Genomic DNA, 23,732 nt, shown 5'->3' on the forward strand with positions numbered 1-23,732 from the left:
CTTAAGATGATCATTTTTTGGAATATTAATGTTTACTAAGTACAAAGGTAGTCCAATTACAGCAAAACCACAAAGAATCTCCAGGTATCGTCTAGTTCAACTCATGAGCCTTCTTGATGGCCTTGTTCTTGCCCGTATCCAACACCACTGCGGGATCTTCTTCATCTCCCTTTCTAGAAACCGTATTGCCATTCTTTGTGGTGATGGAGGTACTGGATTCGATGTTAGCAATTTGATATATAAGGTTGTGCGGTGCAACTCACTTTTCAGCCTTGACATCCAAGACCTTACCCTTGGGCTGTCCTTCGCCCCAGTTCCAGCTTACAGTCTCACCCTTCTTGGGACCATTCTTTGCACTAGAATCATCACCACCCTCTTCACCATCCTTCTGGTCGTCTTCAGCCTCTTCAGACTTCTTTGAAGCGCCATTGGACTTTTTCCCGTTGGACTGCTTCTTCTGTGGCTTCTCATCAGCATCATCGCCTTCTTCCTCAGCATCCTCCTCCTTCTCTTCATCTTCGTCGTTGGACTTTGTAGACTCTCCCTTGCGAGTCTCTCGCTTCTTGTTTGAGCCAGCCTGGCTTCGGGTCGCTCTTCGCTTCTCTCCAGTCTGTTTCTCATCATCGCCATATTGTTCCTCCTCGGCGTCATCGTCTGCTTCTTCTTCTTCCTCCTTCTCCTCCTCCTGCTTCTTGTTACTGCCATTCTCCTTGCCCTGAGCCTTGAGGAAGTCGTGGCCCCAGTTCTTGAGCGATGCGTAAGACTTGGTCTTTTTGACCTCCTCGGGTGACTTGTCGTTGTTGGACTTTGTCTCTTGAGCTAAATGGCGATTGCTGTTTCTTGTTAGTATCAAGTCGCAACTGTGTATGTTTGCTGGAATGGTATGCGCAAACAGTATAGAGTACTTACCAGTAGGAGACGACTTTGCGCATGTGTTGGATCTGCTCATTGGTGTACCTGCTAGGTTCCTTCTTTGGGTTCTCCTTGAGGATCTCGACAATCTTGCGACCACTGTCGTGTCCGACAGATTCACCATTCTCGTCCTCCTTTGGCCAACCTGCACTGTTGGAGTCGTCTGACTTGAGCCACTTTTCAAGCTCAGAGGCCGTCATGTTGACAATCTCGTTGAACTCTTGGATAACCTCATCGTTGCCCTTCATGATTGTGGTAGTGTTAAATTACTGGTATAAGTGAGATGGTGTACTTTGTGTTGCGATTTCGTTAATTGCGAATATCAATTGATCAACTAGAAATCTACGAGATCCATCGCCCGAGTTTATGTACATTGTTATTGCTTTTGGCTTGCGCCGTGTCGTCATGACAGCCAGGTTGCGGACGCTGTCTCAGCGTCATAGAAGAGCCCTGAGCTGTCGCGTCAAGCTGGGTTAAAACCTCGGTCGTTTGGCGTAAAGTAGCTTGCCGTGATCGATTCGGAATTGGCCCTGACGTTTAAGTGCCTGCAGGGGTTCAGCTGAATCAGAACAAAGCGCGATCTGGGCTGTCGCCAAAGGAACGCGATCCGATCTTATGAATGAACGCATCATTTTGCGGCGATCCTTGAGATGGTGGTTGGGCGGCTGGGAAGTGGGCCAGGAACCCGATAGACGGATCGATGGTTTTATTCAAGCTAGAGGCTAATTATGCATTAATTCCAGGGCAATTATGACGATACGCGTGGGCTGAAGGATCTGTCTCTCTCTTTGTGTTGATGTTGGGTTATCCACATTGAGTTACAAGACAGTTGAAGCTCCATAGCCCACGTCATTTAGAGCCATTGAGACTTAACCATAGCACTATGTTTACTTGTATGCGCCTTTGTTTAGCAACCATGTCCAAAATCTTCAATTAAAAGAATTGGTGAGCGGTTCTAATGTGAATAGCTCAAGTTCAGCAGCTATACCATTGAGTTGAGCGCGAAGATATAGATAATTGCCAGTGGCTACTCACCACTTATACTGACCTATACTTATACTTGACTATGCAAGCGTATATGTACCTACCTGTTTAAACCAACAGCAATGAATTGCTCGTCATAATAGATAATACATGAAAATGACACGATGCCATCGTCGGGTCTATTTCCTGTACCTGATCTGACTCTTGTCTAGGTTATAAGCTTCAGGAACCCGTTCCTGTCATCGTTTGTCCGATCGGAGCTTAAGAGTAAGAATGATAGAAGAGAGAATCGGATGCTGATGCTCCAGAAACCTGATAGAGGTTGGCCATGTAAGCTAATTGGCAAACCCACTGCCATGCTGACTCTTTATACATCTCATCAGTAGAACTTGAGCTGTCTGCCATCTCCTTCTCCGTCTTCATCCTCATGAGCTTGGACCTGGAAAAGACTGAAATGATGCAATAGAAACTTCCCCTCGCTAAGCCTTAAAAAGAAGTCAACCTCTGTTCCCGTCCCCACCGCGGGGTTGTAAGGACTGTAAGGACTGCGGGAGCGGGGCCATTTTTCGCCGGGGTCGCCCTCTTGACGCCGATGCAGGAGCAGGCGACATTCAGATCTTTACTTTTTTGTGACTCAGCTTAAACATCATCCGATACTCTAAAAAGACAAAAGGTAACTTCAATTCATCCGGCAAGCTTTCATTGTGTTCATATCCTAAACCAACCACTAGAGTTCCTGTACGTTCCGTACCACGCAGCCATGTTCACATTCCCATCGGCGACAATTGGGTCGCGGTTGAGTCTTTTCAGCCGTTGCACAGATCTTTATACCCTGCACCTACAACTCAATCGCATCTTTCGAATCAATTCACTAATTCTTTTCGAATTTCCAGAATCGACAGCTTCAGAAGCTTCAGAACCGTCGCAACCATGTCTCAATACCCCCACATCCTCCTGCGCGCTGAGGAGAAGCCCCTCGAGCACCGATCTTTCTCTCCCTCAATTATCAAGACTCTTGTCGACGCTGGATATCCCGTCTCTGTCGAGCGATCATCTACAGACCCCAAGTTCAAGCGCATCTTTGAAGACTCCGAGTATGAGGCTGCTGGTGCGCGCCTCGTCAACGAGGGCACCTGGCCCAACGCCGAAGCCGGAACTTTGATTCTGGGCCTCAAGGAGATTCCCGAGGAAGACTTTCCTCTCAAGAACGACCACATTGTATGCAGCGCCCTTGAAACACAAGATTCACTCATATGCTAACCCGATTCAGTCATTTGCCCATTGTTACAAGGTACACGCTCCGTGTTGATACATGCTAGGTTCTCACTAACATATCCTAGAACCAAGGTGGATGGGAAAAGGTCCTCGGCCGCTTCCCTCAAGGAAGCAGCGTTCTATACGATTTGGAGTTCCTTGTCGATGAGCAAGGACGCCGAGTTTCTGCGTAAGTAGATCACGAAAAAAAACAACGAAAAAAAGAAAAAAAAAAAACAGCCAGAATAGCTATTCCCTAACAACCCAAATAGTTTCGGTTTCCACGCTGGATTCGCTGGCGCTGCCCTCGGTATCAAGACTCTTGCCCACCAGCTTCAGGACCCCTCCTCCAAGCTCCCCTCAGTGGAGACATTCACCGATGGTCGTGGATACTACCTAAACGAGGAGGAGCTCGTTAACCAGATCCGAGAAGACCTTGCCAAGGCCGAGAAGTCTCTTGGACGCAAGCCCACTGCTCTCGTCCTCGGTGCTCTTGGACGATGTGGTAAGGGTGCCGTTGACCTGTTCCTCAAGGCTGGCATGCCCGACGAGAACATCACCCGCTGGGACTTGAACGAGACCAAGGACCGAGATGGTAGGCCCTCAATGCCTCATACTTGAAAGCTTGAAACTAACGATTACAAGGTCCTTATGAGGAGATTGCCCAGGCCGATGTCTTCCTTAACGCCATCTACCTTTCCAAGCCCATCCCTCCTTTCATCAACGAGGAGCTTCTCGCCAAGTCTGGCCGCAACTTGGCTGTTGTTATCGATGTCTCCTGCGACACCACCAACCCTCACAACCCCATCCCCATCTACTCTATCAACACCACATTCGAGGAGCCCACCGTCCCCGTCGAGATCAAGAACGACCAGAACTCTCTCCCTCTATCAGTTATTAGCATCGACCATCTCCCCTCAATGCTGCCCCGTGAGGCTAGTGAGGCCTTTAGCGAGGGCCTCAAGGAGTCTCTCCTTACACTCAAGGACCGCAAGACTTCGCGAGTGTGGGCCGACGCCGAGAAGCTCTTCAACGAGAAGGTTGCTCTGCTTCCCGAGTCCCTGCGAACCAAGAGAGTTTAAAAGTGGTATTTACGATATAGTTGAGATGGTTAATTAGACCGAAATAGAAAGCTGCAAAGAACAGCATGAGAACCATTCGTATATCTGTTTCTACTTGTGAACGCTGAAAAAAGTGCAGTTTCTATTATACTGTAAGTTGATGTACGGAAGCTTGTGGGATACAATATGAACAGATGAATATGAAATAGCTTGATGCCACCCATCTGGTGTGGCCGCTAACATGATCTGATGTGTCAAATAACAATGAAATGTTGATATTTCTCGATTTTGACTCTACGAGGCTTTGGCAAAATCACCAACAACCAACACGATTGCCACTATATACCTAGTTGGTATTTGAACGAGCCGACATCCCATTAATCATAAACATCTTGTGCCAACTCAGTTAACAAAACTCGACAAATTCAGTCAGCTTAGCGCGAGACCGGGGTGTCAATTGACAAAAGAATGAGTCAAATGTACACCATAGGGAGAGGTACACATATTGATACTTTTTGTCATACTCAGATCTACCAATCAGCTTTCTTCAAAGTTCGGATTCGGCAGATATGACGCGGGCAATATCCATCTTTTCGCTGTCCGATTTCTCTATGTTTCATTAACGGTGCTGAATATTGCAATTCTCAACCCGTTTCACTTCATCACAACTACCTAGACAATGGCGCCTTCAGAGGAAGAAGACACGCACATGGCTGAGGTCATAAAAATCGATGATGCTTCAAGCGTAGACGAACAACCTCAAGTTGCTAAATCTCCTCCTGCAGCGAAATCGCCTGCTGCTGAACCGCGTACAAAAGATCAAGGGACACAGACGATCCAAGATCTTCCTCCGCCGCCGCCTCAAGCTGCTCGGAATGTTCAGATAGCTCCTGCTCCTGGCCCTCATCAGGCTCCTCCTTATCCTTACATGCCTCAATGGCCGCACCATCCTATGGGATACGCGCCTCATCCTCACATGCCACAGTATCCGCCTCATCCTCATCAGCAACATCCGCATCACCCACAGCATCCACAGCAGATGGTCTATGCTCATCCTCATCAAGTACCACATCCGCAGTATATGGCACAATATCCTCATCCTCAGATGCAGCAGTATCCGTACCATCAGTGGCCTCCTCATCCGCACATGGCACAGGCGCCTCATCAATACGTGTCTCCTTATATGGGACCTCATGTTGTTGGGTATGCTCCTCAGCCAGGATATGCTCCTCACCCTGGGAATGTCCCCCAAGCTGCACGTGGCCAACATCCAGGACATGTCCCTCAACAAGGAAATGCCCCTCCTCAGCCAGGCAATATTCCTCAAGCCGGACGTGGCCAACAGCCAGGACGTGGCCCTCGACCAGCAAACGCTCCTCCTCAACCAGTGCCTGCCCCTCCAGCCGGACCTGTATCTCAACCAGGAGCTGCTTCTCAGCCCAGGAATGTCCCTCAAGCAGGCAATGCCGGCCAGCCTGGAAATGTCCCTCCTCAATCTCCTCTCTTTACACCGGTGGGTACACCCAGATGGAGCCCTACTCCGACACCTGCACCTCAGTCTGTTGCCTCTACTCCGGCTCGTCAGTCTGCTTCTCCAACCCCGGTACCTGAGTCTACTGCCTCGACCCCTGCACCCGAGACTGTCCCATCTACCCCTGCGCCTGAGTCTGTAGCGTCTACTCCAGCTCCAGAGTCAGTGCATCGACTCCTGCCCCCGAACCGTCCTCCTCGCGAACCACGAGAACATCTGACATGGGCCCTCCGCCCAAGAAGAAGAGAGGACCGAAGCCCAAGCCACTATCAGAACGCAAGCCGCTCCGCACTACGCCAATCGTTCGTAAAGAAAACAGCTACTCGAAGCAGAAAAGGAAGGAAGTCATTACGTGGATGGTTCATCACCGAGTTTCACGTCTTGGTGAAATGGTGCCGCCTTCTGCTCAGGATGCTGAGAACCACTTTAAGATTCCTAGGAGCACCATTGCTGGGTGGAAGACAGCATTGTACGTATTATCTACCCCTGTAACTGCTGGGAACTGAGATTGACTAATTACAAGGCTGGGTAATGGACCTATTCCCAAGTAGGCGTTGGATTTATTAACGATGAGACTGGGTCTGGTATTCAACCTTGGGAACTAGACTTGATATGATGTAGAACACGTAATGATGCCGAATTAACGAAAATATATACATAATATTGATAATCGTATATTGCTTACATGAGATTTTGAGACATTTCACCGTAACCTTTGACCCTGTCTTTCACTACTGCTTACTTATTGTAATCAATCCTTCATAGTGTTTACGTCACCTATCTATCTATGTCCGCTAACCCCGCTGAAGAAGCCACTCTTAAGGACTTGAGCATCAGCTCTTTGAGTAGGTAGTTGTTCACAATTCAACGTATCACATCCTTAACTCAAACAATGGCATCCGTCGCTAAAACAGTCGTTGCTACAGGCGCATCCTCTGGAATTGTACACTACTTCTGACCTTCTCAATTCGTTAGCAGAACACATGCTAATGCTAGAGTAGGGCCTGGAAGCTATCAAGCAGCTCCTCGACCAGAGCCAACCATACAAAGTCATCCTCGGTGCGCGCAACATACAAAGAGCGCAAAAGTCATACGATGAGCTTAACTATGACCGCTCTGCTAGCGGCGTCACTATTCTTCCGCTCGAATTGAACGACCTCAAGGGTGTCAAGTCGTTCGCTGACCAGACCCTTGAGAAACTTGGCCAAGGAAAGATTGATTACTTGTTGCTCAATGCAGGGTTAGGCGGTGTCAGCGCCGATGAGCCGGGACCTAACGGATCAAAGTGGTGTGAGCCGCATGTCGTGAACCATCTCTGTAAGTTGAACGTGTGTGTGACAGGTAGTACGGGGCTAATGTGTCACTGTTACAGCGCAGTATTATCTTGTGCATCTCTTGAGGGAGAAGCTGGTCGAGTCCAAGTCTAGAATTGTCTTTGTATCTTCTGGTGCTGTGCGCAGGGTTTCTGATCCTAGTAAGTTTCCTGTTCAAGCTCATGGGGTTATTCGTTTTGGGAACTGACAATGTATAGGCAAGCTTGATGAAGAACTCAAGGCAGGCTCTGGAGCGGATGCTGGTACGACTTATTGCAACACCAAGTTTACCGGTCTTCTCGGCGCACATTGGTGGCGTCGCCAACTAGCCGATACTAACGATGTTGTTGCCGTGTCGCCTGGTCTTATTCCCGGCACGGGCCTGGCGAAGAAGATGGGTATTCAGAGTAGCATGCCTGATGCCAAGTCTATCCCTGAAGGTGAGTAGCTGTGTTTCTAGCTCCAATTTGAGGTTGTTTTGCTCACAGAGATACAGGTGCCTCAAGCGTGCTTGCTGCTCTCACACGAAGTGACTTTCCTGAGGATCGCGATCGCATTTTCTTGACTAGTTGGGGTGAGTGGTGGGAGAAGGCCATGATTGAAAAGTCTACGGATAAGGCGCTGCAGGATAAGTGGTGTCCCAGCAAGGAGGAGATTGAGAGAGATGCTGGGATTTCCACGTAATTGTGGAACGAGGAGTTTGATAGAAGGATTGAATATAGGACATGGAATTTAGCCAGGTCAATATCGTGTAGTGATGGTGTGAATGCCCCTGACACATGCCACAGGATGGCGTAAACGGTCTCCGTCACTATATGCGGCAGAGGCTGAAGCTGTCATGTTGGATTAGAGCTAGGATGACGTTGCCGTACGATTGGAGGGCGATTGGAGGGCGATGGTTGAGTTGATGCAAGCATTTGATAGAAACCAATTGGTAAGAATATATTGCTCAAGTTAATCTACTCAAACTTGCTCGGGTAGACAAGCAATCTTTTCGGACCCGAGATGAGGCAATGGTCCGGACTATGGATGGAGTCTACTGCTAGATGATATGTGCTGTTCTGGAAAACAGATCGATATCTTTATTCTCTCTAGACTTGTACATTATGACTCGATCTACTGATGATAAAGAGAATCGACGATGTACTCACTGATGGTTCAGAACTGGAAGCATGTTGTTTATCCACCTCCTCAGCCTAATTCTCGCACTCGCTCGCATTCATCAATATCAAGCTGTCATTACCACCCTTGGAATGACGATGCATCTCGAATACATTCCCCAAACTGTTCTAGCTCCAACATCCCTTCTCGAAAGGCTTTCTCGAACAAGTTTAGCCTCTGATCTGTCTACAGGGGTAGTTTAGTGTCCGAACAGCTAATTCACTGGAGCTGACGCTGCTTGATTGGGTTCTTGGCTCGCATTCGGTTTTGTCACAGGGCTGAAGCTTGGCATTGGTTTAGCGAGTGCGACAGGAAGATCAATAGAGAGTGTTGATATGACTGCAGTAAATAGAGTGTCAGTCTAGTAAATGGCTATACTAGACCATTGATCGAAGGGAAGGGGAACTAGTTGGCATAAGATAAATACTAGAGACAAGCCTCTTTTTGATCATTTTAAATTCTGAGGTCAGACTCTTAACGCAAACAAGCTACGAAGCAAACAATATCATCTCGATAGGCTATTCCATTCCTAGCCTGTCTAGTCCAACACTGATTTTATATCAATACCTCTTTATCTCTTCCAGTCCTCCTCAACCTCCCACAGACATCGTCCTCAGTAGCCACCATGTCGGGAGAACTCCCCAACAACCTCATCGCCTTTGGCCCGAACTCAAACTGCACCTTAGCACTCTGTCCAGTAGAATGGACTGTCTACAAATACCGACCTTCACTGGCAGCCAACGGCACCTTTATAGCCCTCTACGCCCTCGCCATGATAACGCACTTAATACTCGGTTTTCGCTGGAAGCAGTGGTTTTTCACGTCCTTCATGATGCTCGGTTGCTTGTTTGAGATCATTGGATACATCGGCCGTATCATTTTGTACAATAACCCTTTCAGCTTTGGAGGGTTCATGATACAGATTTGCTTTGTTACGACGGGTCCTGTGTTTTACACGGCTGCTATATATGTGACTCTATCCAAGACGTAAGTTGACTCGCCCAGAGATGATTGTCACCTTTTTAACTCCTACCTTTAGTATCAAGCACTTTGCTCCCGAAGTCTCTCGTTTCAAACCACAACTCATCTGGTGGATCTTTATTCCTGCCGATATCATCTGTCTCGTTCTACAAGGCACTGGAGGCGCTCTTTCAACAGTCAGCCAAGGTTCTAGCCAGATGGGTATCGACGTCGCCCTAGCCGGTCTTTCACTACAAGTCGTCATCCTCGTCCTCTTCTGCGCTATCCTTGGTGACTACCTCTGGCGTTACTTCCGCAGCGGATCTTCTGGGGCGCTGAGCAAACGCATGCAAGTTTTCTTTGGTTTCGTAAGCGCTGCTGTTATCTTGATCCTTGCGCGATGCGCCTTTCGATGTTACGAGTTGAGCAAGGGGTATCAGGACTCGGACCTTATTACGGACGAGGCCTTGTTTATTGGTCTTGAGGGAGTGTAAGTATTCAATTGCTTTAAGATGATCGTGGATGCTGTACTAACTATTGCTCAGACTTATTGTTATTGCTGTCTTTTGTCTCTGTGTGGGACACCCAGGACTTGTATTTAACGACAGGGTCACAAGAAAGATCTCTGCTTCGTCGACGAGCGATGTTGAGAAATAATACCGGACGAAATGTTTTTGTTGTTTTAGAATACCAGTGGCTTGGATTTATGGTTGCTTTATGAAACTTAGGATATCACCTTTTAATAGCGATACATCTGACCCTTTATGCACCAGTCCTTATTCTCGGTGATGAATCATGTCTTCTTTTGTTTTCCAATTTTCTGCCATGCCGAGGTTCTTTTGACGATTATCCAACCTGTGCAGTGCACTTTGATGTAATTAATTTGTAAATTCTTGAACATTACTCCAAGGCTTGTCTACTTCAGGGCAGAACAGGCACTTTATTCGTCACTCTAACACAACAGGCAGAACATGTGTTGACAAGTTTATTGGGCGTGTTGTGTGATTGTGGCTAGCTATCCTGAAGAAGCAAACAGGCAGTTCTTCCAAAGACCAAAGATGGTGGAAACCTCAACGTTCACATATAACCATTCCAATACCACCCCCAATGTTTAGTATCCAGCAGTCAATTCCAAGCTCTCAATCATCCAAAGCGAGATGTTCAACCTGTAACATGCCAAGATATGTTGTCTTTAGGCCTTGGCGTCGCACTGGCACCAGCAGTGCTCGTCGCAGTCAGGGTTCCAGCCGCGACGGACAAAGTTACCGCGGTCATCGCAGGTGTAGGCCCAGGGGCGGTAGTAGCACTTGGAGTACCAAAAGTTGCAAGCGATGCTGCAGGAAGCCTTGTTGACGACGGCGGTGGTGTTCATCCCGGTAGGCTTGTCAGTGCCCTTGTCGGAGGGGGCAGCGGCGACAGTGCCGAGGAGGAAGAGAGCTGGTGATGTATAGTTAGTGGACTGTCATCATCGGTAGGCAAAGATGTGAAGTGTTATTATTTACTTACCGATGGTAGCGACCTTCATTGTTGCGAGTGTTTGATGAAGGCAGGTATGTTGCTTTAAGAGGGAAGGTAGATACGGTTGAGGTGGGAGTGTAGATGAATGTGGAATAGCAGAGTGCTTTGGTGGTTGAGGATGATGAGGAGAGAGAAAAGAAGAGATAAAAAGCAGAGATGAAGGGAATTTATAGACCGTCTGGTTACTGCAGAGATGGTTGAGAGAGAGTGAAGTGAAGTGAAGCATCGGCAGCCCGTAGCTGGCAGCACTGACGCAAACTGCCAGCTTCGAAAATAAAGCGACTGACTAGTAGGATTCGCAACGGCTACAGTATTAGTATTCTGATAGATGGTGTAACACCTCTAATATCTTGAGCTTGAACAAACAATATGGTCCAGGGGTCGAGGACAGTATCGAGCCGGTGTTCATGTGTAACACAACGTCGTTATTGGAATGCAACAACAAAGAACACTCGCTTCGAGTAACTGTTCTCTTGTGCTATTGGTATTTACGATCCGTATTGATCCTTTCTACAATACACCGCGACCAAAAATTTGACTCGAATGACATAAAATAGGCACAGATGCATGTATGTGTATGACTGGCAGCCCTCCAAGATAGGTAATTACAACGGCATTTGCAATATGTCAAGTCCTCCAATGATGGTATACTTCAAAGTACCGAATACGTATTTGATATGAGTTAACCCCAAGTCAATAACGAAGCCGACCGTGCGATGGCAGACAGCAAGTGAGAAGCCTTGCGCCGTTGAACACATATACAACATAGTGAAGAATACAAACCCGGATCTCGTTGCATATGCCAGGAACTGCCGTGCTATAGGTTTCATTCAAAGTGGCTCCTCTTGAAACAGGTCACCTCATCCCGATCGCCAATGTAACTCTCGGATCTTATTCGTACAAGTCGCAAGTCCCTCTCCTCGAATTATTCTAGCATCAGGTCCTCCCAACAACCTAGATAGAACCACCATCTATCCAATCTACACCTAAATGACAATACAACAACCCGATCAACACTCGATCATCAACTTGATCGAGCCACAAATCGGATCCCAGTTTCCTCTTTCGGCCTAAACTGACCACTTGCCTTCTAACTTGGATATCCCTGTAACCTAGCCCCAGTCTGCCAAAAGACGTAAAATTAGAAGGATCGTAAACCGTGTCTCAGCCCTACTGAAATGGCCTCAAGCTTGCGAGTTGTCGTGTTCGAGACGAGATTACTTGTGCCGGGTTGCCGAAAAAACTGCTCAACGAGGATTGCTTAAATACTGTGGTGGTTGCGCACTATGCTGCCTCTTTTTGTTTTGAAGCCCAACACTCTTTTGTTCCAATATATACACATTCTTTGTCGAGAATCTAGATGATCTCTCATCCATTCCTTCATTCGATCCATTAACCCCTGTTGAGTTCATCTCTTGGCAAGTTCCAAGTTGACTATTCATACCCGTTTTTGAACATTTGAAACACCTTAAGTCGATCACTATGAAGTTCCTTCTTCCCATTCTGCTTGCTGGTCCCGCTGTCATGGGTCGGGCTTGCAAGGCCCCAATCCCAAGCGCCGATTCTGTTGTCCCAGTCCACGCTGCTCCCGTTTATACTACTCTTGCGACCCATGTAGCTGCTTCTAGCAAGCCTACTGAAGCAGCAATCGAGCCTCAGGCTGTATCCAGGGCCAAGGCCGTGTCCAAGCCCAAGCCCAAGTCTCAAACCAAGTCCAAGTCTAAGCCCAAGGCCAAATCTCAGACTAAAGCCAAGCCCAAGTCCAAGGTTCTTGGCAATGGCGCCTCCGTCTCTGGTTCATCAACCTTCTATGGCGGTAACCTCGCTGGCGGAAACTGCATGTTTTCGACTTACACTCTCCCCGCTGGTATCATGGGAACTGCTTTCTCTGGCCAAGTGTGGGATAGCAGCGCCAAGTGTGGTGCCTGCATTGAGGTCACTGGCCCTCATGGAACTATCAAGGCCATGGTAAGTCTCATCACTCAGATATTGTTGAATACAGCAACTAATACCATCTAGATTGTCGACAAGTGTCCCGAGTGTGACCCCGGCCATCTCGATCTCTTCCCCAACGCTTTCAAGGCCGTCGGCGGCACAAACGGCATCGTCAAGACATCTTACAAGTTTGTCGAGTGTGGCATTACTACCCCTCTTGTGCTTCACAACAAGTCGGGCACTTCAGCCAACTGGTTCTCTATTCAGGTTGTCAACTCCAACGAGCCCGTCAATAGCGTCGAGGTTTCGGTGAATGGCGGCAAGACTTGGCAAAAGACTCAGCGCAAGGACTACAACTTCTTCGAGAACCCTTCTGGGTTTGGTAAGACGTCTGTTGATGTCAAGATCACCAGCAGCACTGGCAAGACTATTGTTGTTAACAATGTTGGGGTGACTCCTGATGCTCAGTACAAGGCCAAGTCCAACTTTTAGACTGGCCTTGGGAATGTCTGTTGAGGTGTTGGTATGACGGTTGACATTTTGAGGTGGTTGGCTCTGGTGCACGAGGAGCAGCTGGCTGCTTATTCTCGGACCTCGCCAATTACCATACCACATGTTGACGAAGAACGTATAACTTTAGATTCGTGTATATAGTTGACCGGAATGGAACTCATATGTTTATATACAAAAGATATGAATATTATTCGATATACAGTGACGGCATGTCTTGTCTGCCATATTCTTGGTCTCACTGTATGACCCAGGTCCCAACACCAAGATTCTCCTGGCATTCACAGACTAATTAAACCAGGTTCAACTGCCTAGTCTGCTTTCGGAGATTGGGCAAGTATTTGTATTTTGCCTAAATGCAGATGGAACTGTCATTTGACAACCCACGCTGTATTTCGCCAAGTCGGGAGTTTGACCCAACAGGGGACAAATGAGGTAATGATCAGAGGCAAATGGAGACAAGGTTCTATGCTCAAGAGCGGGAAATATCTCTTGTTGAAGAAATACTCGTACTTTTTTACTTCATGATTGATGTCGCATAACAAGCAGCCAAGATGGACAGAGTCTTGGTATGCACCAATTCAACTACATGCTGTGATTTAATACTATCAGTTACATCATGTGATATACTGCATAATCGATTTGTTGACTAGTTGTTCTATTGCTAGATCTATCCTATCTGTTGACAGTCAGGGTTATGACCATAACAAACACAACCCCATGAGATTGTAACTCTCTGTCCACATTTACCCCGAATAATTTGGGGATTTTGGAGCAAGAAATCGGGGAATAAAGGAACATTTCGGTCCTTTCCCCACAGCTGTGACATGCAATGCCAAACTACAGTCACCACCTTGGCCAAGATTCTTCCCAGTTAAAGGGTGTTAGTATATGCGCTCCAATCATTTCTCAAGGAACCCTTCTAGAGACATTCCAAGAATCCTATCGCTCGAGTAGATTCAGGTCGGTAATGGCGCTCCCCACCGGCAAGAGAGTACTGTAGGGTGACATTGCAGGACATCCTTGTCGCTTGTACAGGAAATGATATCATCGTCGGGAATACCCTCTACTGTCGCGGAGCCGCTCAAACATCCGTTGTCAAGAAGTTGTCTGGTTATGAGAAGCATATATTTCTTGAGAGTCTGGAGTGGAAGCTAGTGAACTCTTCAAGTCAAGGGCCGGAAGAGTATGTCTTGCTGTACGAAATACCATGATGAATTTATACTAACGAATACATGATGCAATTAGTTCAGAGGTTGTCCAGAATAAGGAATCTAGCTAAACAAGCCAAGACGCATATCCTGCAAATCCAAGCAAGCCAAGAAGAAACCCCAGACAAAATGCCCCCTCCACCACCGTTAGCTTCTGACGATCCTCTCCATGGGCAAGCGAAAAGTTCTCTACCTCCCACAGAGTGAATGACGTTTGGCCTCGGACCCATCCAAAACGCAAAACATCACTCGTGCGCTTCTAACATGTTCTCCACGCCTGCCAATCCTTGGCTTCCTTCATGGAGTAGACAGACATGATATAGATGAATTATATAAAGACTGCATCTACGACTCCTACGAGTGTCGAGTTTCGACAGACAGACAACACTGTTTGTGTTTCCTAGAACAAGTTCGCCATTATGTATCGAATTTGGAACATCTACGGTATGCTATCTCATATGAGTCTGTAGAACAACATTTGACTAACACACCTAAGCTCTTGCCTCCTTTGGCACCATTGGAGGCATGCTCTTTGGTTTTGATATCAGCTCCATGAGCGCCTGGATCGGCTCAGACCAGTATCTCGAGTACTTTAACCACCCCGGCTCGACAGAGCAGGGCGGCATCACAGCTTCCATGTCGGCAGGATCTTTCGTTGGAGCCCTTGTCGCAGGAGGCATCGCTGATCGTCTTGGTCGTCGTAAGGCCCTCATGATTGCTTGTTTCTTCTGGATCGCCGGTGCTGTTCTGCAGTGCTCTGCCCAAAACGTCGCCCATCTTATTGTTGGTCGTATTGTCAGTGGTGTCGCTGTCGGTATCACCAGTTCTCAGGTCCTAGTGTATCTCGCAGAGCTAGCGCCTTCGCAGATTAGAGGCCGTATTGTTGGTATTCAGCAGTGGGCTATCGAATGGGGTAAGTCACACACGTTCCTATATTAATGCCCTTGACTTACAATGCTTAGGTATTCTCATCATGTATCTCATCTCCTATGGCTGCTCAGTCGGTGTTGATGGTCCTGCTGCGTTTCGTATCGCTTGGGGCGTCCAAGCCGTTCCCGGATTCATCCTCTTTGCCTCGCTCTTCTTCTTTCCAGAGTCACCACGATGGCTTGCCCAACACGATCGCTGGGAGGAGGCTCACTTTAACCTTGCCCACCTTCACGCCGGTGGCGATCTTGACAGCCCTGTTGTCCTCGCCGAGATGGAAGAGGTTCGTGAAGCTGTTCGAATCGCCAATGAGTCCAAGGATATTGGATACCTTGGTCTCTTCGCACCTGGTGTTTGGAAGCGCACCGTTGTTGGTGTTAGTGTCCAGGTCTGGCAGCAGTTGCTGTAAGTATACTGGTCTATTGTCAATCTTGGTGTGTGATTGATGCTAATGTGGAATTAGAGGTGGAAACGTCATGCTGTACTATCTCGTCTATATCTTCAGAATGGCTGGTATGACTGGTAACACTGCTCTTACCTCTTCCATTATCCAATATGTCATCTTCCTTGTCACTACCGGTCTCGTGCTGCCTTATATCGATCGCCTGGGTCGTCGGCCTCTACTTATTAGTGGAGCGTTGATCTGTGGTGTTCTGCACTTTACCAGTGGAGCTGTCATGGCTGTCCACGGCTATCCCGTTGATGGTATTGAGGGTAGGTTGTTGCGTCCTTGTAGTCTGATATGCAATACTAACTGATTCAAGGCAACGATATCTTGACCTGGGCTATTCAAGGAGCTCCCGCCAAGGCCGTCATTGCCCTGGCATACATCTTTGTCGGAGTTTACGGTCTTACCTGGGCACCTGTCGCCTGGATCTACGCCAGTGAAGTCTTTCCTCTCAAGTACCGAGCCAAGGGTGTCGGCCTCGCGGCTTCTGGTAACTGGATGTAAGCATTTATTTTCTCCAGTCACATACTCTTGACGAATACTAACATTTCTGGTACCTTAGCTTCAACCTTGCTCTGGCTTTTTTCGTGCCCCCATCCTTCACCAACATTCAATGGCAGACATACATGATCTTCGGCACCTTTTGTATTGCCATGACTGTACACGCGTTCTTTATGTACCCCGAAACCGCTCGCAAGACCCTCGAGGAGGTCGATGCCCTGTTCGATAGCAACGTTCCTGCTTGGAGAAGCGCCAAGGCGACTGGAGGCTTTGAGGAGAAGCTTGAGGCTGCTCAGCGCGCAGATGGATTCAAAAACGGCGCTGATGGCCTGGAGACAACACACGCCGAGACTGCCTAGACGGTGGTTTGAGAGTTTGATGTATTGTAGTGTATGAGTTAGAGAGTTTGTATACCCAATTGTTTATCGTATTTCACTGCAACTAGATTTTTTTGTATGGATAAGGCGAGGTAAAAGAATTGCCTCTTTAGACCAAGTATAAAATGGTGTTTCAATACAGTGGCACTTTGTCGCTAACTCGACAGGCAGGTCTCGCTTCTTTCTCCTACACTTTCTCATCTGCCTTGAACAAGCAGCTCCTTCCTACAACAACATTACTATAGCTCGCCTATCTCTCGCACTCGCACTCGCCTTTTTAGCTTCGCGGTCCGCGGCAGCAAGGTAGGACTTCGTCTCCATCTTTTTTAACGACATGCTCCTATTACTTCAACCTTGAAAGTCTACTTACTGACTATCCTGGCTCATTTCGCTACCTATCCGATGAGAGATGTTTTCGCATCGTCATACTTGTTACGACCGATGGCGGAGACAGACTTTGCTATATCAGATCACCAGATCCTTAGCCCAAGGATGTTAAATGCCGACGTTACAAGACAACCCTTGTACAAACTATTCGGCCGAACGAGCCGGCCCCGGATGAACCAACTACGACATTTTATGCCCCAGAAGCAAAGAAGCTTCAGTCAACGGTCGGCCGCGGAAGCCACTGGAGCCCCGAGTACTACTATCAGGAACAAGACCATTCCGACAATACTGATACATCACATGTATTCAACGCCTCGTCCGACCTTGGCGTATTAAACTTCAACGTTCCGACGGGATTTCAAGGTTCCTGCTGCGTCAGCTTCGGGGCGACTATACCAATACAGAAGATACGAGACGCGAATTGTCATGGACATTCATGACAAACCAGATAAAAAAAGTCCCGAGTCTGCGTCAACAGGATCCTACCTTGAGTCAAGACAAGGCCCCATTTACCCCTCTGGTACGCCAGGACCGAGCCTCGGCACTCTAAATTTTAGTGATTACTACTGTACTGCACCGCCCCGGACACGTTTCCGTTTCCTCTGTTTAGAGCTGAACGCATTCCCCATCAAAAAGGACGCCGGGGCCCTAAAACAATGTCGATCCCCGAAAACGCCGGTGCCGAATGACACCTTGGATGGGCCGGGGATATATCCGTATGGGAATAGCGTCCGTCCCCGTGGCGGAATAGTGCCAGACCTAGTTTTGCTTTGAGAAGCCTTCATAGGTTTCGTAGCCTTTTCTACCGGGTCTACAGACGGAGATAACAACCCCAGAAAGACAAGACACGCCGATTAATCATGGCGTTGCGAAGGGAGGGTGAGGAAGAGGGTCTAACTATGGAACGTTAGTGAACCGAGTCTACTAACGTCAGAGACCAAGTACAAAAAGGCTGGGACCCATCAACTCAAGAACTGATAAGTGTCTCTTGTATTCACACTAACATAGATCTTTGTTCTTTCGTCTAATCAGATTTTATTTCATCTCTTTACAATTTGTCAATTGTGATAAGCCCCTTCCAAAAACATCGTGAAAGACAACTCTCGACTCAATTCACCAGGTACATAAACCCTCCCCCCGTCTGCTCCTGTCCCACAACAACCACACACCACAGAGACACAGCATTAGAAATCTGTTGCTCAACACGACACAAACCAACTCAATCTTAAAAAAGACAAACAACTGACTCGGAAAACAGCCTTTTTACCGTTTCACAATGACTCGCGACAACCTCGAGATCGTGCTCGCTGAGCGTCCTACCACAGACATCATCCCAGGCCGCACTTTCACTCAGAAGACAGGCAAAGCACCCACACCCGCTGATCTCCAGGATGGCCAAATCCTCGTTGAGACTCTCTACTTGTCTCTAGACCCCGCCATGCGAGGCTGGCTCCGAGGTAAACAATCCTGCTTCATGCCAAACCGTCAACAACTAACACAATGTCTCAGATATGCGATCTTACCTCCCTCCAGTTCAGATTGGTGAGACGATGCGTGGATCGTGCGCATGCCGAGTCATTGCCTCTAAGAGCAAGCTCGCTAAAGAGGGCGATATCGTTGCTGCTACCCCCGGCTGGACCGAGTTCGCCATCGTCCCTGAGGGTCGGTTCGAGCCTGCCTCTTACTACCCTGGTGTCCAGGACCCCAAGGACATGCTCTCTGCCCTCGGCATGACCAGTCTCACTGCTTGGGTCGGCATGGCCAAGATTGCTGATCCCCAGCCCGGCGAGCTTGTCGTTGTTTCCGGTGCCGCTGGTGCCACAGGCAGTGTTGCTGGCCAAATCGCCAAGCTCAAGGGTGCCACAGTTGTTGGTATCGCTGGTGGTGAGGATAAGTGCAAGTGGCTTACCGAGGAGCTCGGCTTTGATGTCGCGCTCAACTACAAGGCCGATGACTTCAAGGAGAAGTTCAACGAGGCTACCAAAAACTACATTGATGTCTACTACGACAACGGTAAGTTTCTCCCAAATGTCACAAAGACCCGCACAGCTAACATGTCTTAGTCGGTGGTGACATTCTCGACATGTGTCTCATGCGCGCAAAGGAGCACGCACGCTTCATTGAGTGCGGTCTTGTCAGCCAGTACAACGCCGCCAAGCCTCAGGGACCCCGAGCATTCTCCCAAATCGTCACCATGCGCATCAAGATGCAGGGCTTCATCGTGCTCGACCACGCCAAAGACTTTGCCACTGCTCGCGCTGATCTGGCCAAGTGGATGTCTGAGGGCAAGCTCAAGAAGACCGAGACTGTTATCCGTGGTGGTCTCAAGGTTGCTGAGCAGGCGCTCGTGGACTTGTACAAGGGTATCAACACCGGTAAGCTGATTGTCGAGATCAAGAACCACAACGACACACCTTCCAAGTTGTAAGGTGCTATAAAAAGGGAAAATTGAAGGACTAGGTTATATAGATGAATTTCAGTTGCTGCTTATGATAGATACCTTACGTATATAATGATTATATCATGAAATCTCGAGACTGTTCACTTATTGCTAGTTGAGATATCCAATCTGATCTGCCAATGTCATTAACTCGGGCGAACATTGCTCGTGGTTGAGATTCCTCTAATATGGCTCGCTTATATCAAAATGACTTTTAGATCCCTTCCACGCATCAGTTCAACATGAACTAATACACGTATCGAAAGTAAGGGTTCTCCTTATCCGTCAGGTCCTGGAAAGCCAGCTTGGCTCGCTCGCTCTCATCTTCCAAGCCAAGCGCATCTCTCCTCCTGTTCTCATTACGAAGTACAAAGTACAACGTTGTTGATGCAAGAATACAAATGATATAGCTAATCAAGTCAGATTGTGCAAGTAAGATATACGCGGAAGACTCACCAGATGATCAGGCCCAACCACAAAGCAGGATAATGATCCTTCTTGGTCTGGCTCCAAACAAGTTGAGGACCGACAATATTCCCGACACAGTACGCTACAAAGATGGTAGCCGCCATGAAACTCTTTTTGGTATGGCCAGCTACGTTGGACATGCCAATCGTGATGATGAGACTCACCGTGCCGCCAAAGAATCCCGTGATGGAATATCCCACCACAGGCGCAGCAGCCCGATACGACCAGTCGCTCTTCCAAATGATGGCGCAGCCTGCAATTACAGGTAAACATGTAAAGGTGAGCATAAAGATGCGGATGTTGTTGAATTTGGATCCTAGCCAGCCCGTCAGGAGAATGACGATGAAACACAGTCCGCCGAGGGGAAACTGGAAGAGAATGGAGTGAAGAGTGCTCCAGCCAAACGTCGACACGATGAGAGGCCCGAAACCACTAACTGCGCCGTTGACGGTGTATGCTGAAGCCATCATGAGTGCAATGAGCCAGATCTTGACATCGAGGAGGGCCTCTTTTAGTTGTGATCCTTTGAACTTTGTGCATCGTACACCAGTCTGACCATGCCTCAAGCGCTCCACAGCCGCAAATTTCTCCTCCGATGTAAGAAACCACGCTGAAACAGGCGAATTCGGCATGACGAAGCAGAAAAGTCCAAACAGAAACGTCAGTGATCCTGCGAGGAGGTAGATGTACTGCCATCTCTTCAACCCACCACCCGTGATCTGCGCAAAGCCATAGTTGAGTGATCCGCCGATGATAGTAAAGATCCCTGTCGACGAGAACCACCAACTCTGCCGCAAAGACTGCTCTGATTGGGTGTAGTACCCGGAGACAATGCACATGAAACCAGTGGGGATGATGCTCTCGACGAAGCCGAGGAAGAAGCGTTGAACGTAGAGGCCTTGGTAGGATGTCACTGCAGCTGTGAGCATGCATATGGCGGACCAGACGATTACCACGCCGCCGAGAACACGGCCTATGTCGAAGCGCTGGAGAGCGAATGTCATGGGATATAGACCGGCCAACATGCCAAAGTAGAAGAGCGATGTGGCCCAGCTGAGACGTCGCGTGTCGAGAGTTGGTGGTGTAGTTGAGGCGTCTACGACGGTGAGGTTGAGATCTGTCGTCATACCGAAGAGAACGGCTGAGCCGAGAATAGCTTTGTCGTAGTATACGAGGCCATCTAGTTGTACTTCATCAGTAACATGTTACAAGAGGTGGTTCTGTTGGGGAAACGTACAGCCGATGATCATGGCGGGGATGAGAAAAATATCAATCTTTCTGACTGCGCGCGCGGCGACAATGGGATCAATGGCATGTTGCTCTTCACCTACTATGGCGATGGCTTCATCTCTATTTCCTGTTGCAGACCGCGCATTTTCTTCATCTGCTTGTCCCATTGTTGCGATATCGGACTGTGACGAGGATAAAGATGTGATGTTGTAACAAGCACAATATCAGCTGTTTATTATTTTAGTGGTAGATAAACCCAGCCAAGCAAAGAATTATCATATGATGGCATCATCCCTTGTGAGCGAATTTTATTATCCTTAGCAACTCGACCTATCTTTGCAACCTATGACAACCGTTTTAAGCCTCAGGTGCATGTAAGAACCCTTGTAGTTCGTGAGCTAAAGTAAACTACAGAGTTTTTCTGCGGATGTGAACCGGGATTAATTAGAATTGGTTCCGTGGGAGGTTAATTCGTGGATTGGCTGGGTAAAAGCAAGACTTTTCTTATATCAGACATGCTCTATTGAGCCAAGATGGCCCAGCCCACATTCTCTATGTAGCAGTCGTCTTCTTTTCATAAAGAGACATGATAATGTTGCTCCAATTCATCAAACTGGCTGACTGAGCCAGATAACTATCATGCATATCTACAACCCAATGACTGAAAATGCCTGTCGCGCCAAACGCCTGGCTATGTCCAACAATCCTTTCCTGGGATATCAAATCAAAAGATTCTCTTGATACTGGGTCCAACCCATTGTACTTCTGTGCAATTCCTGTTCTGCCTCCATTGGTCAATCCTGTCAGTCAACCACCCTGACTTGAAGTCAACCCATCGATCTTTGCGATCCGTTGGTGGAGGGATGACATTGCCCTTGTCGTCTTTGATCTCGGGCTCTACAATCTTCTCTGCTTGTCGTGGGTCGCCAACTCGGAAAGACCGTGAGAGGACGCATTTTTGCTCGTCTCGGCCTCGCCAGTTGTATTGGAGACAATCGCTGCTGTCTTTGCAGTACTTGCCGCATGCTTCAAATGAATCGATTCTTGCTTCGGGCGGTGCAACCCAAAAGTCCCATTTCCCATTGTCCCAGTTCTCAGCGACTTCGCGATCGCCTGGGTGGTGGAATTTCCAGACATCAGAGTAAAGTAACGGGCGCTATAGAAGCTAGGTTAGTATATGAAACAGCCCTTGAAGAAAACAACTTACACCCAACTGTCGTTGACCAAACTCCCATCTCCAAACACTAGTCATGTCTTCCGGCCGCGTCTTGTGTAGCGTCATGACAGGCTGACACCAGTACTTGTCGCTGAACGGGATGCTGTGGAGTGGGTGCGGGTTGAACAGCGGCCAGTATCCACGCAACGGTACGCTGACGTTCCACAGAGCCCAGCCCGTTACGCTGTCACCGCAGCAATCGTCCCGTAGCATGGGAAGCCACTTTTCCGCAGCCGGAGGTTCGACGTACTGGCCGTACGGGGTCGTCTTACGAACCAGAAGCGCCTTCATTGCACCACGGCTGAGCACAAAACCCGGCCCGCCGTTTGCGAACCATGTCTTGATGTCTTGTTTCACGTCATGTCTACCAGGTGACGGAGAGCCCATGTACAACGGCGCATCGGGGTCGAAAGTTTGCAGGAAACGGAAGGCGTTGTCCCAAAAGACATAACTGTAGAGACGGCTGTTAGTCGTCAACGGGAAACCTTGAGGGTCGCAAACTCACGTATCCGTCTCGAAGAAAAAGTAAAAGTCCTTGTTGGGCTTCATCTTCCAAGCTCGTTCGATCATGGGAAGGAACTTGAACTTGTCCATTCTCCAGCCTTGTATGCGCGCAGTCGCTTCCTTGTCCACGTCTAGAGTCCCGTTCGCTCGCATCTCTTTCTGCCATAGGTAATTGACGAAATCGGGGTTATCGTGGTAGTAAACGGACGGTGAATCGGCGAGGACATCGATCGCTTGGTGGCCGTGGACAGACTCGTCAAGATCCGAGTAAACCAGCAACTCGTCTTTTTCGAAGCAAGCACTAACACTCTCAAACTGGGCGTCGAGTTTGTCTTTTGTATCGGCGTGGCCCATCTTCAGAACAGGCTGGATCGTCTGGAGCATGTGCTTGGGAAAGGTAGCGCAGAGGTCTTGAGTCGTTTTGCCAACGGGATCGATAGACACGGGGTAAAAGGAGCTCGTGGTTGAGAAGGAATAGTATTCTGATACACCGTAGCTACCGTGGATGACGCTCCAGAAGACGAGGATGAGAAAGACGATGGTGCAGAGGCCGGCGATGGCCATGCGACTGAAGCGCTTGTTAAGCATTAGTCGCCGGCTGGAGGAAGACCAGACTGAAGGCATCGCAGCTGGTGATCAATCATGGCACTCGGGGCCTTTTTGCTGCTAAGAGATGCCTGTCGTGTCGATTAAGGGAAGAAGGGCGAGTGTCGCAACTATGGAGGAGGAGAGACAGACTTCATGATGGAGGAGAAGAGCAAGGATCTTTCTTGGGGGTGACGCATTTGTCTTAGGGGGTAGAGATCCACTAAAAGCTGCCCCTGTCGCGGGAATGGACTCATGATGGGAGCTTCTGGGCCAGAAAGGGAGAAGTTTCTTAGCGG

At 48.4% G+C, this 23,732-nt stretch overlaps 10 protein-coding genes across 10 annotated transcripts; 7 read left to right on the top strand and 3 right to left on the bottom strand.

Moving 5' to 3' along the window:
* Window positions 1-91: 91 nt before the first annotated feature.
* FGSG_10926 (uncharacterized protein) lies at window positions 92-1,160 on the bottom strand (the record flags this gene model as incomplete). The annotated part of the gene is made up of 3 exons (XM_011327150.1): window positions 92-212; window positions 264-833; window positions 910-1,160. 3 exons carry the CDS (start codon window positions 1,158-1,160, stop codon window positions 92-94), a joined length of 942 nt encoding a protein of 313 aa, XP_011325452.1.
* Window positions 1,161-2,826: 1,666 nt separating this feature from the next.
* FGSG_10925 (saccharopine dehydrogenase) lies at window positions 2,827-4,232 on the top strand (the record flags this gene model as incomplete). Its single annotated transcript, XM_011327151.1, has 5 exons — window positions 2,827-3,114; window positions 3,167-3,187; window positions 3,237-3,340; window positions 3,423-3,745; window positions 3,796-4,232. 5 exons carry the CDS (start codon window positions 2,827-2,829, stop codon window positions 4,230-4,232), a joined length of 1,173 nt encoding a protein of 390 aa, XP_011325453.1.
* A 1,025-nt stretch (window positions 4,233-5,257) lies between these two features.
* On the top strand, window positions 5,258-5,884 carry FGSG_13891 (uncharacterized protein; the record flags this gene model as incomplete). Its single annotated transcript, XM_011327152.1, has 1 exon — window positions 5,258-5,884. One exon carries the CDS (start codon window positions 5,258-5,260, stop codon window positions 5,882-5,884), a length of 627 nt encoding a protein of 208 aa, XP_011325454.1.
* A 645-nt stretch (window positions 5,885-6,529) lies between these two features.
* FGSG_13892 (uncharacterized protein) lies at window positions 6,530-7,739 on the top strand (the record flags this gene model as incomplete). The annotated part of the gene is made up of 6 exons (XM_011327153.1): window positions 6,530-6,591; window positions 6,669-6,712; window positions 6,754-7,059; window positions 7,115-7,216; window positions 7,274-7,495; window positions 7,552-7,739. 6 exons carry the CDS (start codon window positions 6,530-6,532, stop codon window positions 7,737-7,739), a joined length of 924 nt encoding a protein of 307 aa, XP_011325455.1.
* Window positions 7,740-8,841: 1,102 nt separating this feature from the next.
* On the top strand, window positions 8,842-9,833 carry FGSG_10923 (uncharacterized protein; the record flags this gene model as incomplete). Its single annotated transcript, XM_011327154.1, has 3 exons — window positions 8,842-9,203; window positions 9,256-9,666; window positions 9,722-9,833. The coding sequence occupies 3 exons, from the start codon at window positions 8,842-8,844 to the stop codon at window positions 9,831-9,833; spliced, it is 885 nt and encodes a 294-aa protein (XP_011325456.1).
* Window positions 9,834-11,888: 2,055 nt separating this feature from the next.
* Window positions 11,889-13,313, top strand: FGSG_10922 (uncharacterized protein). The gene is made up of 2 exons (XM_011327155.1): window positions 11,889-12,662; window positions 12,714-13,313. Exons 1-2 carry the CDS (start codon window positions 12,177-12,179, stop codon window positions 13,119-13,121), a joined length of 894 nt encoding a protein of 297 aa, XP_011325457.1. The 5' UTR covers window positions 11,889-12,176; the 3' UTR covers window positions 13,122-13,313.
* Window positions 13,314-14,769: 1,456 nt separating this feature from the next.
* FGSG_10921 (uncharacterized protein) lies at window positions 14,770-16,585 on the top strand (the record flags this gene model as incomplete). The annotated part of the gene is made up of 6 exons (XM_011327156.1): window positions 14,770-14,794; window positions 14,847-15,263; window positions 15,313-15,682; window positions 15,741-15,991; window positions 16,042-16,225; window positions 16,288-16,585. 6 exons carry the CDS (start codon window positions 14,770-14,772, stop codon window positions 16,583-16,585), a joined length of 1,545 nt encoding a protein of 514 aa, XP_011325458.1.
* A 1,681-nt stretch (window positions 16,586-18,266) lies between these two features.
* FGSG_10920 (uncharacterized protein) lies at window positions 18,267-19,495 on the top strand (the record flags this gene model as incomplete). Its single annotated transcript, XM_011327157.1, has 3 exons — window positions 18,267-18,447; window positions 18,500-19,003; window positions 19,054-19,495. The coding sequence occupies 3 exons, from the start codon at window positions 18,267-18,269 to the stop codon at window positions 19,416-19,418; spliced, it is 1,050 nt and encodes a 349-aa protein (XP_011325459.1). The 3' UTR covers window positions 19,419-19,495.
* Window positions 19,496-19,677: 182 nt separating this feature from the next.
* Window positions 19,678-21,295, bottom strand: FGSG_10919 (uncharacterized protein; the record flags this gene model as incomplete). The annotated part of the gene is made up of 3 exons (XM_011327158.1): window positions 19,678-19,840; window positions 19,887-21,078; window positions 21,136-21,295. The coding sequence occupies 3 exons, from the start codon at window positions 21,293-21,295 to the stop codon at window positions 19,678-19,680; spliced, it is 1,515 nt and encodes a 504-aa protein (XP_011325460.1).
* Window positions 21,296-21,852: 557 nt separating this feature from the next.
* On the bottom strand, window positions 21,853-23,436 carry FGSG_10918 (uncharacterized protein; the record flags this gene model as incomplete). The annotated part of the gene is made up of 3 exons (XM_011327159.1): window positions 21,853-22,284; window positions 22,336-22,795; window positions 22,850-23,436. 3 exons carry the CDS (start codon window positions 23,434-23,436, stop codon window positions 21,853-21,855), a joined length of 1,479 nt encoding a protein of 492 aa, XP_011325461.1.
* Window positions 23,437-23,732: the final 296 nt, after the last annotated feature.

This window comes from Fusarium graminearum, chromosome 3 (assembly GCF_000240135.3).
Source record: "Fusarium graminearum PH-1 chromosome 3, whole genome shotgun sequence".
Classification (NCBI taxonomy): domain Eukaryota; kingdom Fungi; phylum Ascomycota; class Sordariomycetes; order Hypocreales; family Nectriaceae; genus Fusarium; species Fusarium graminearum.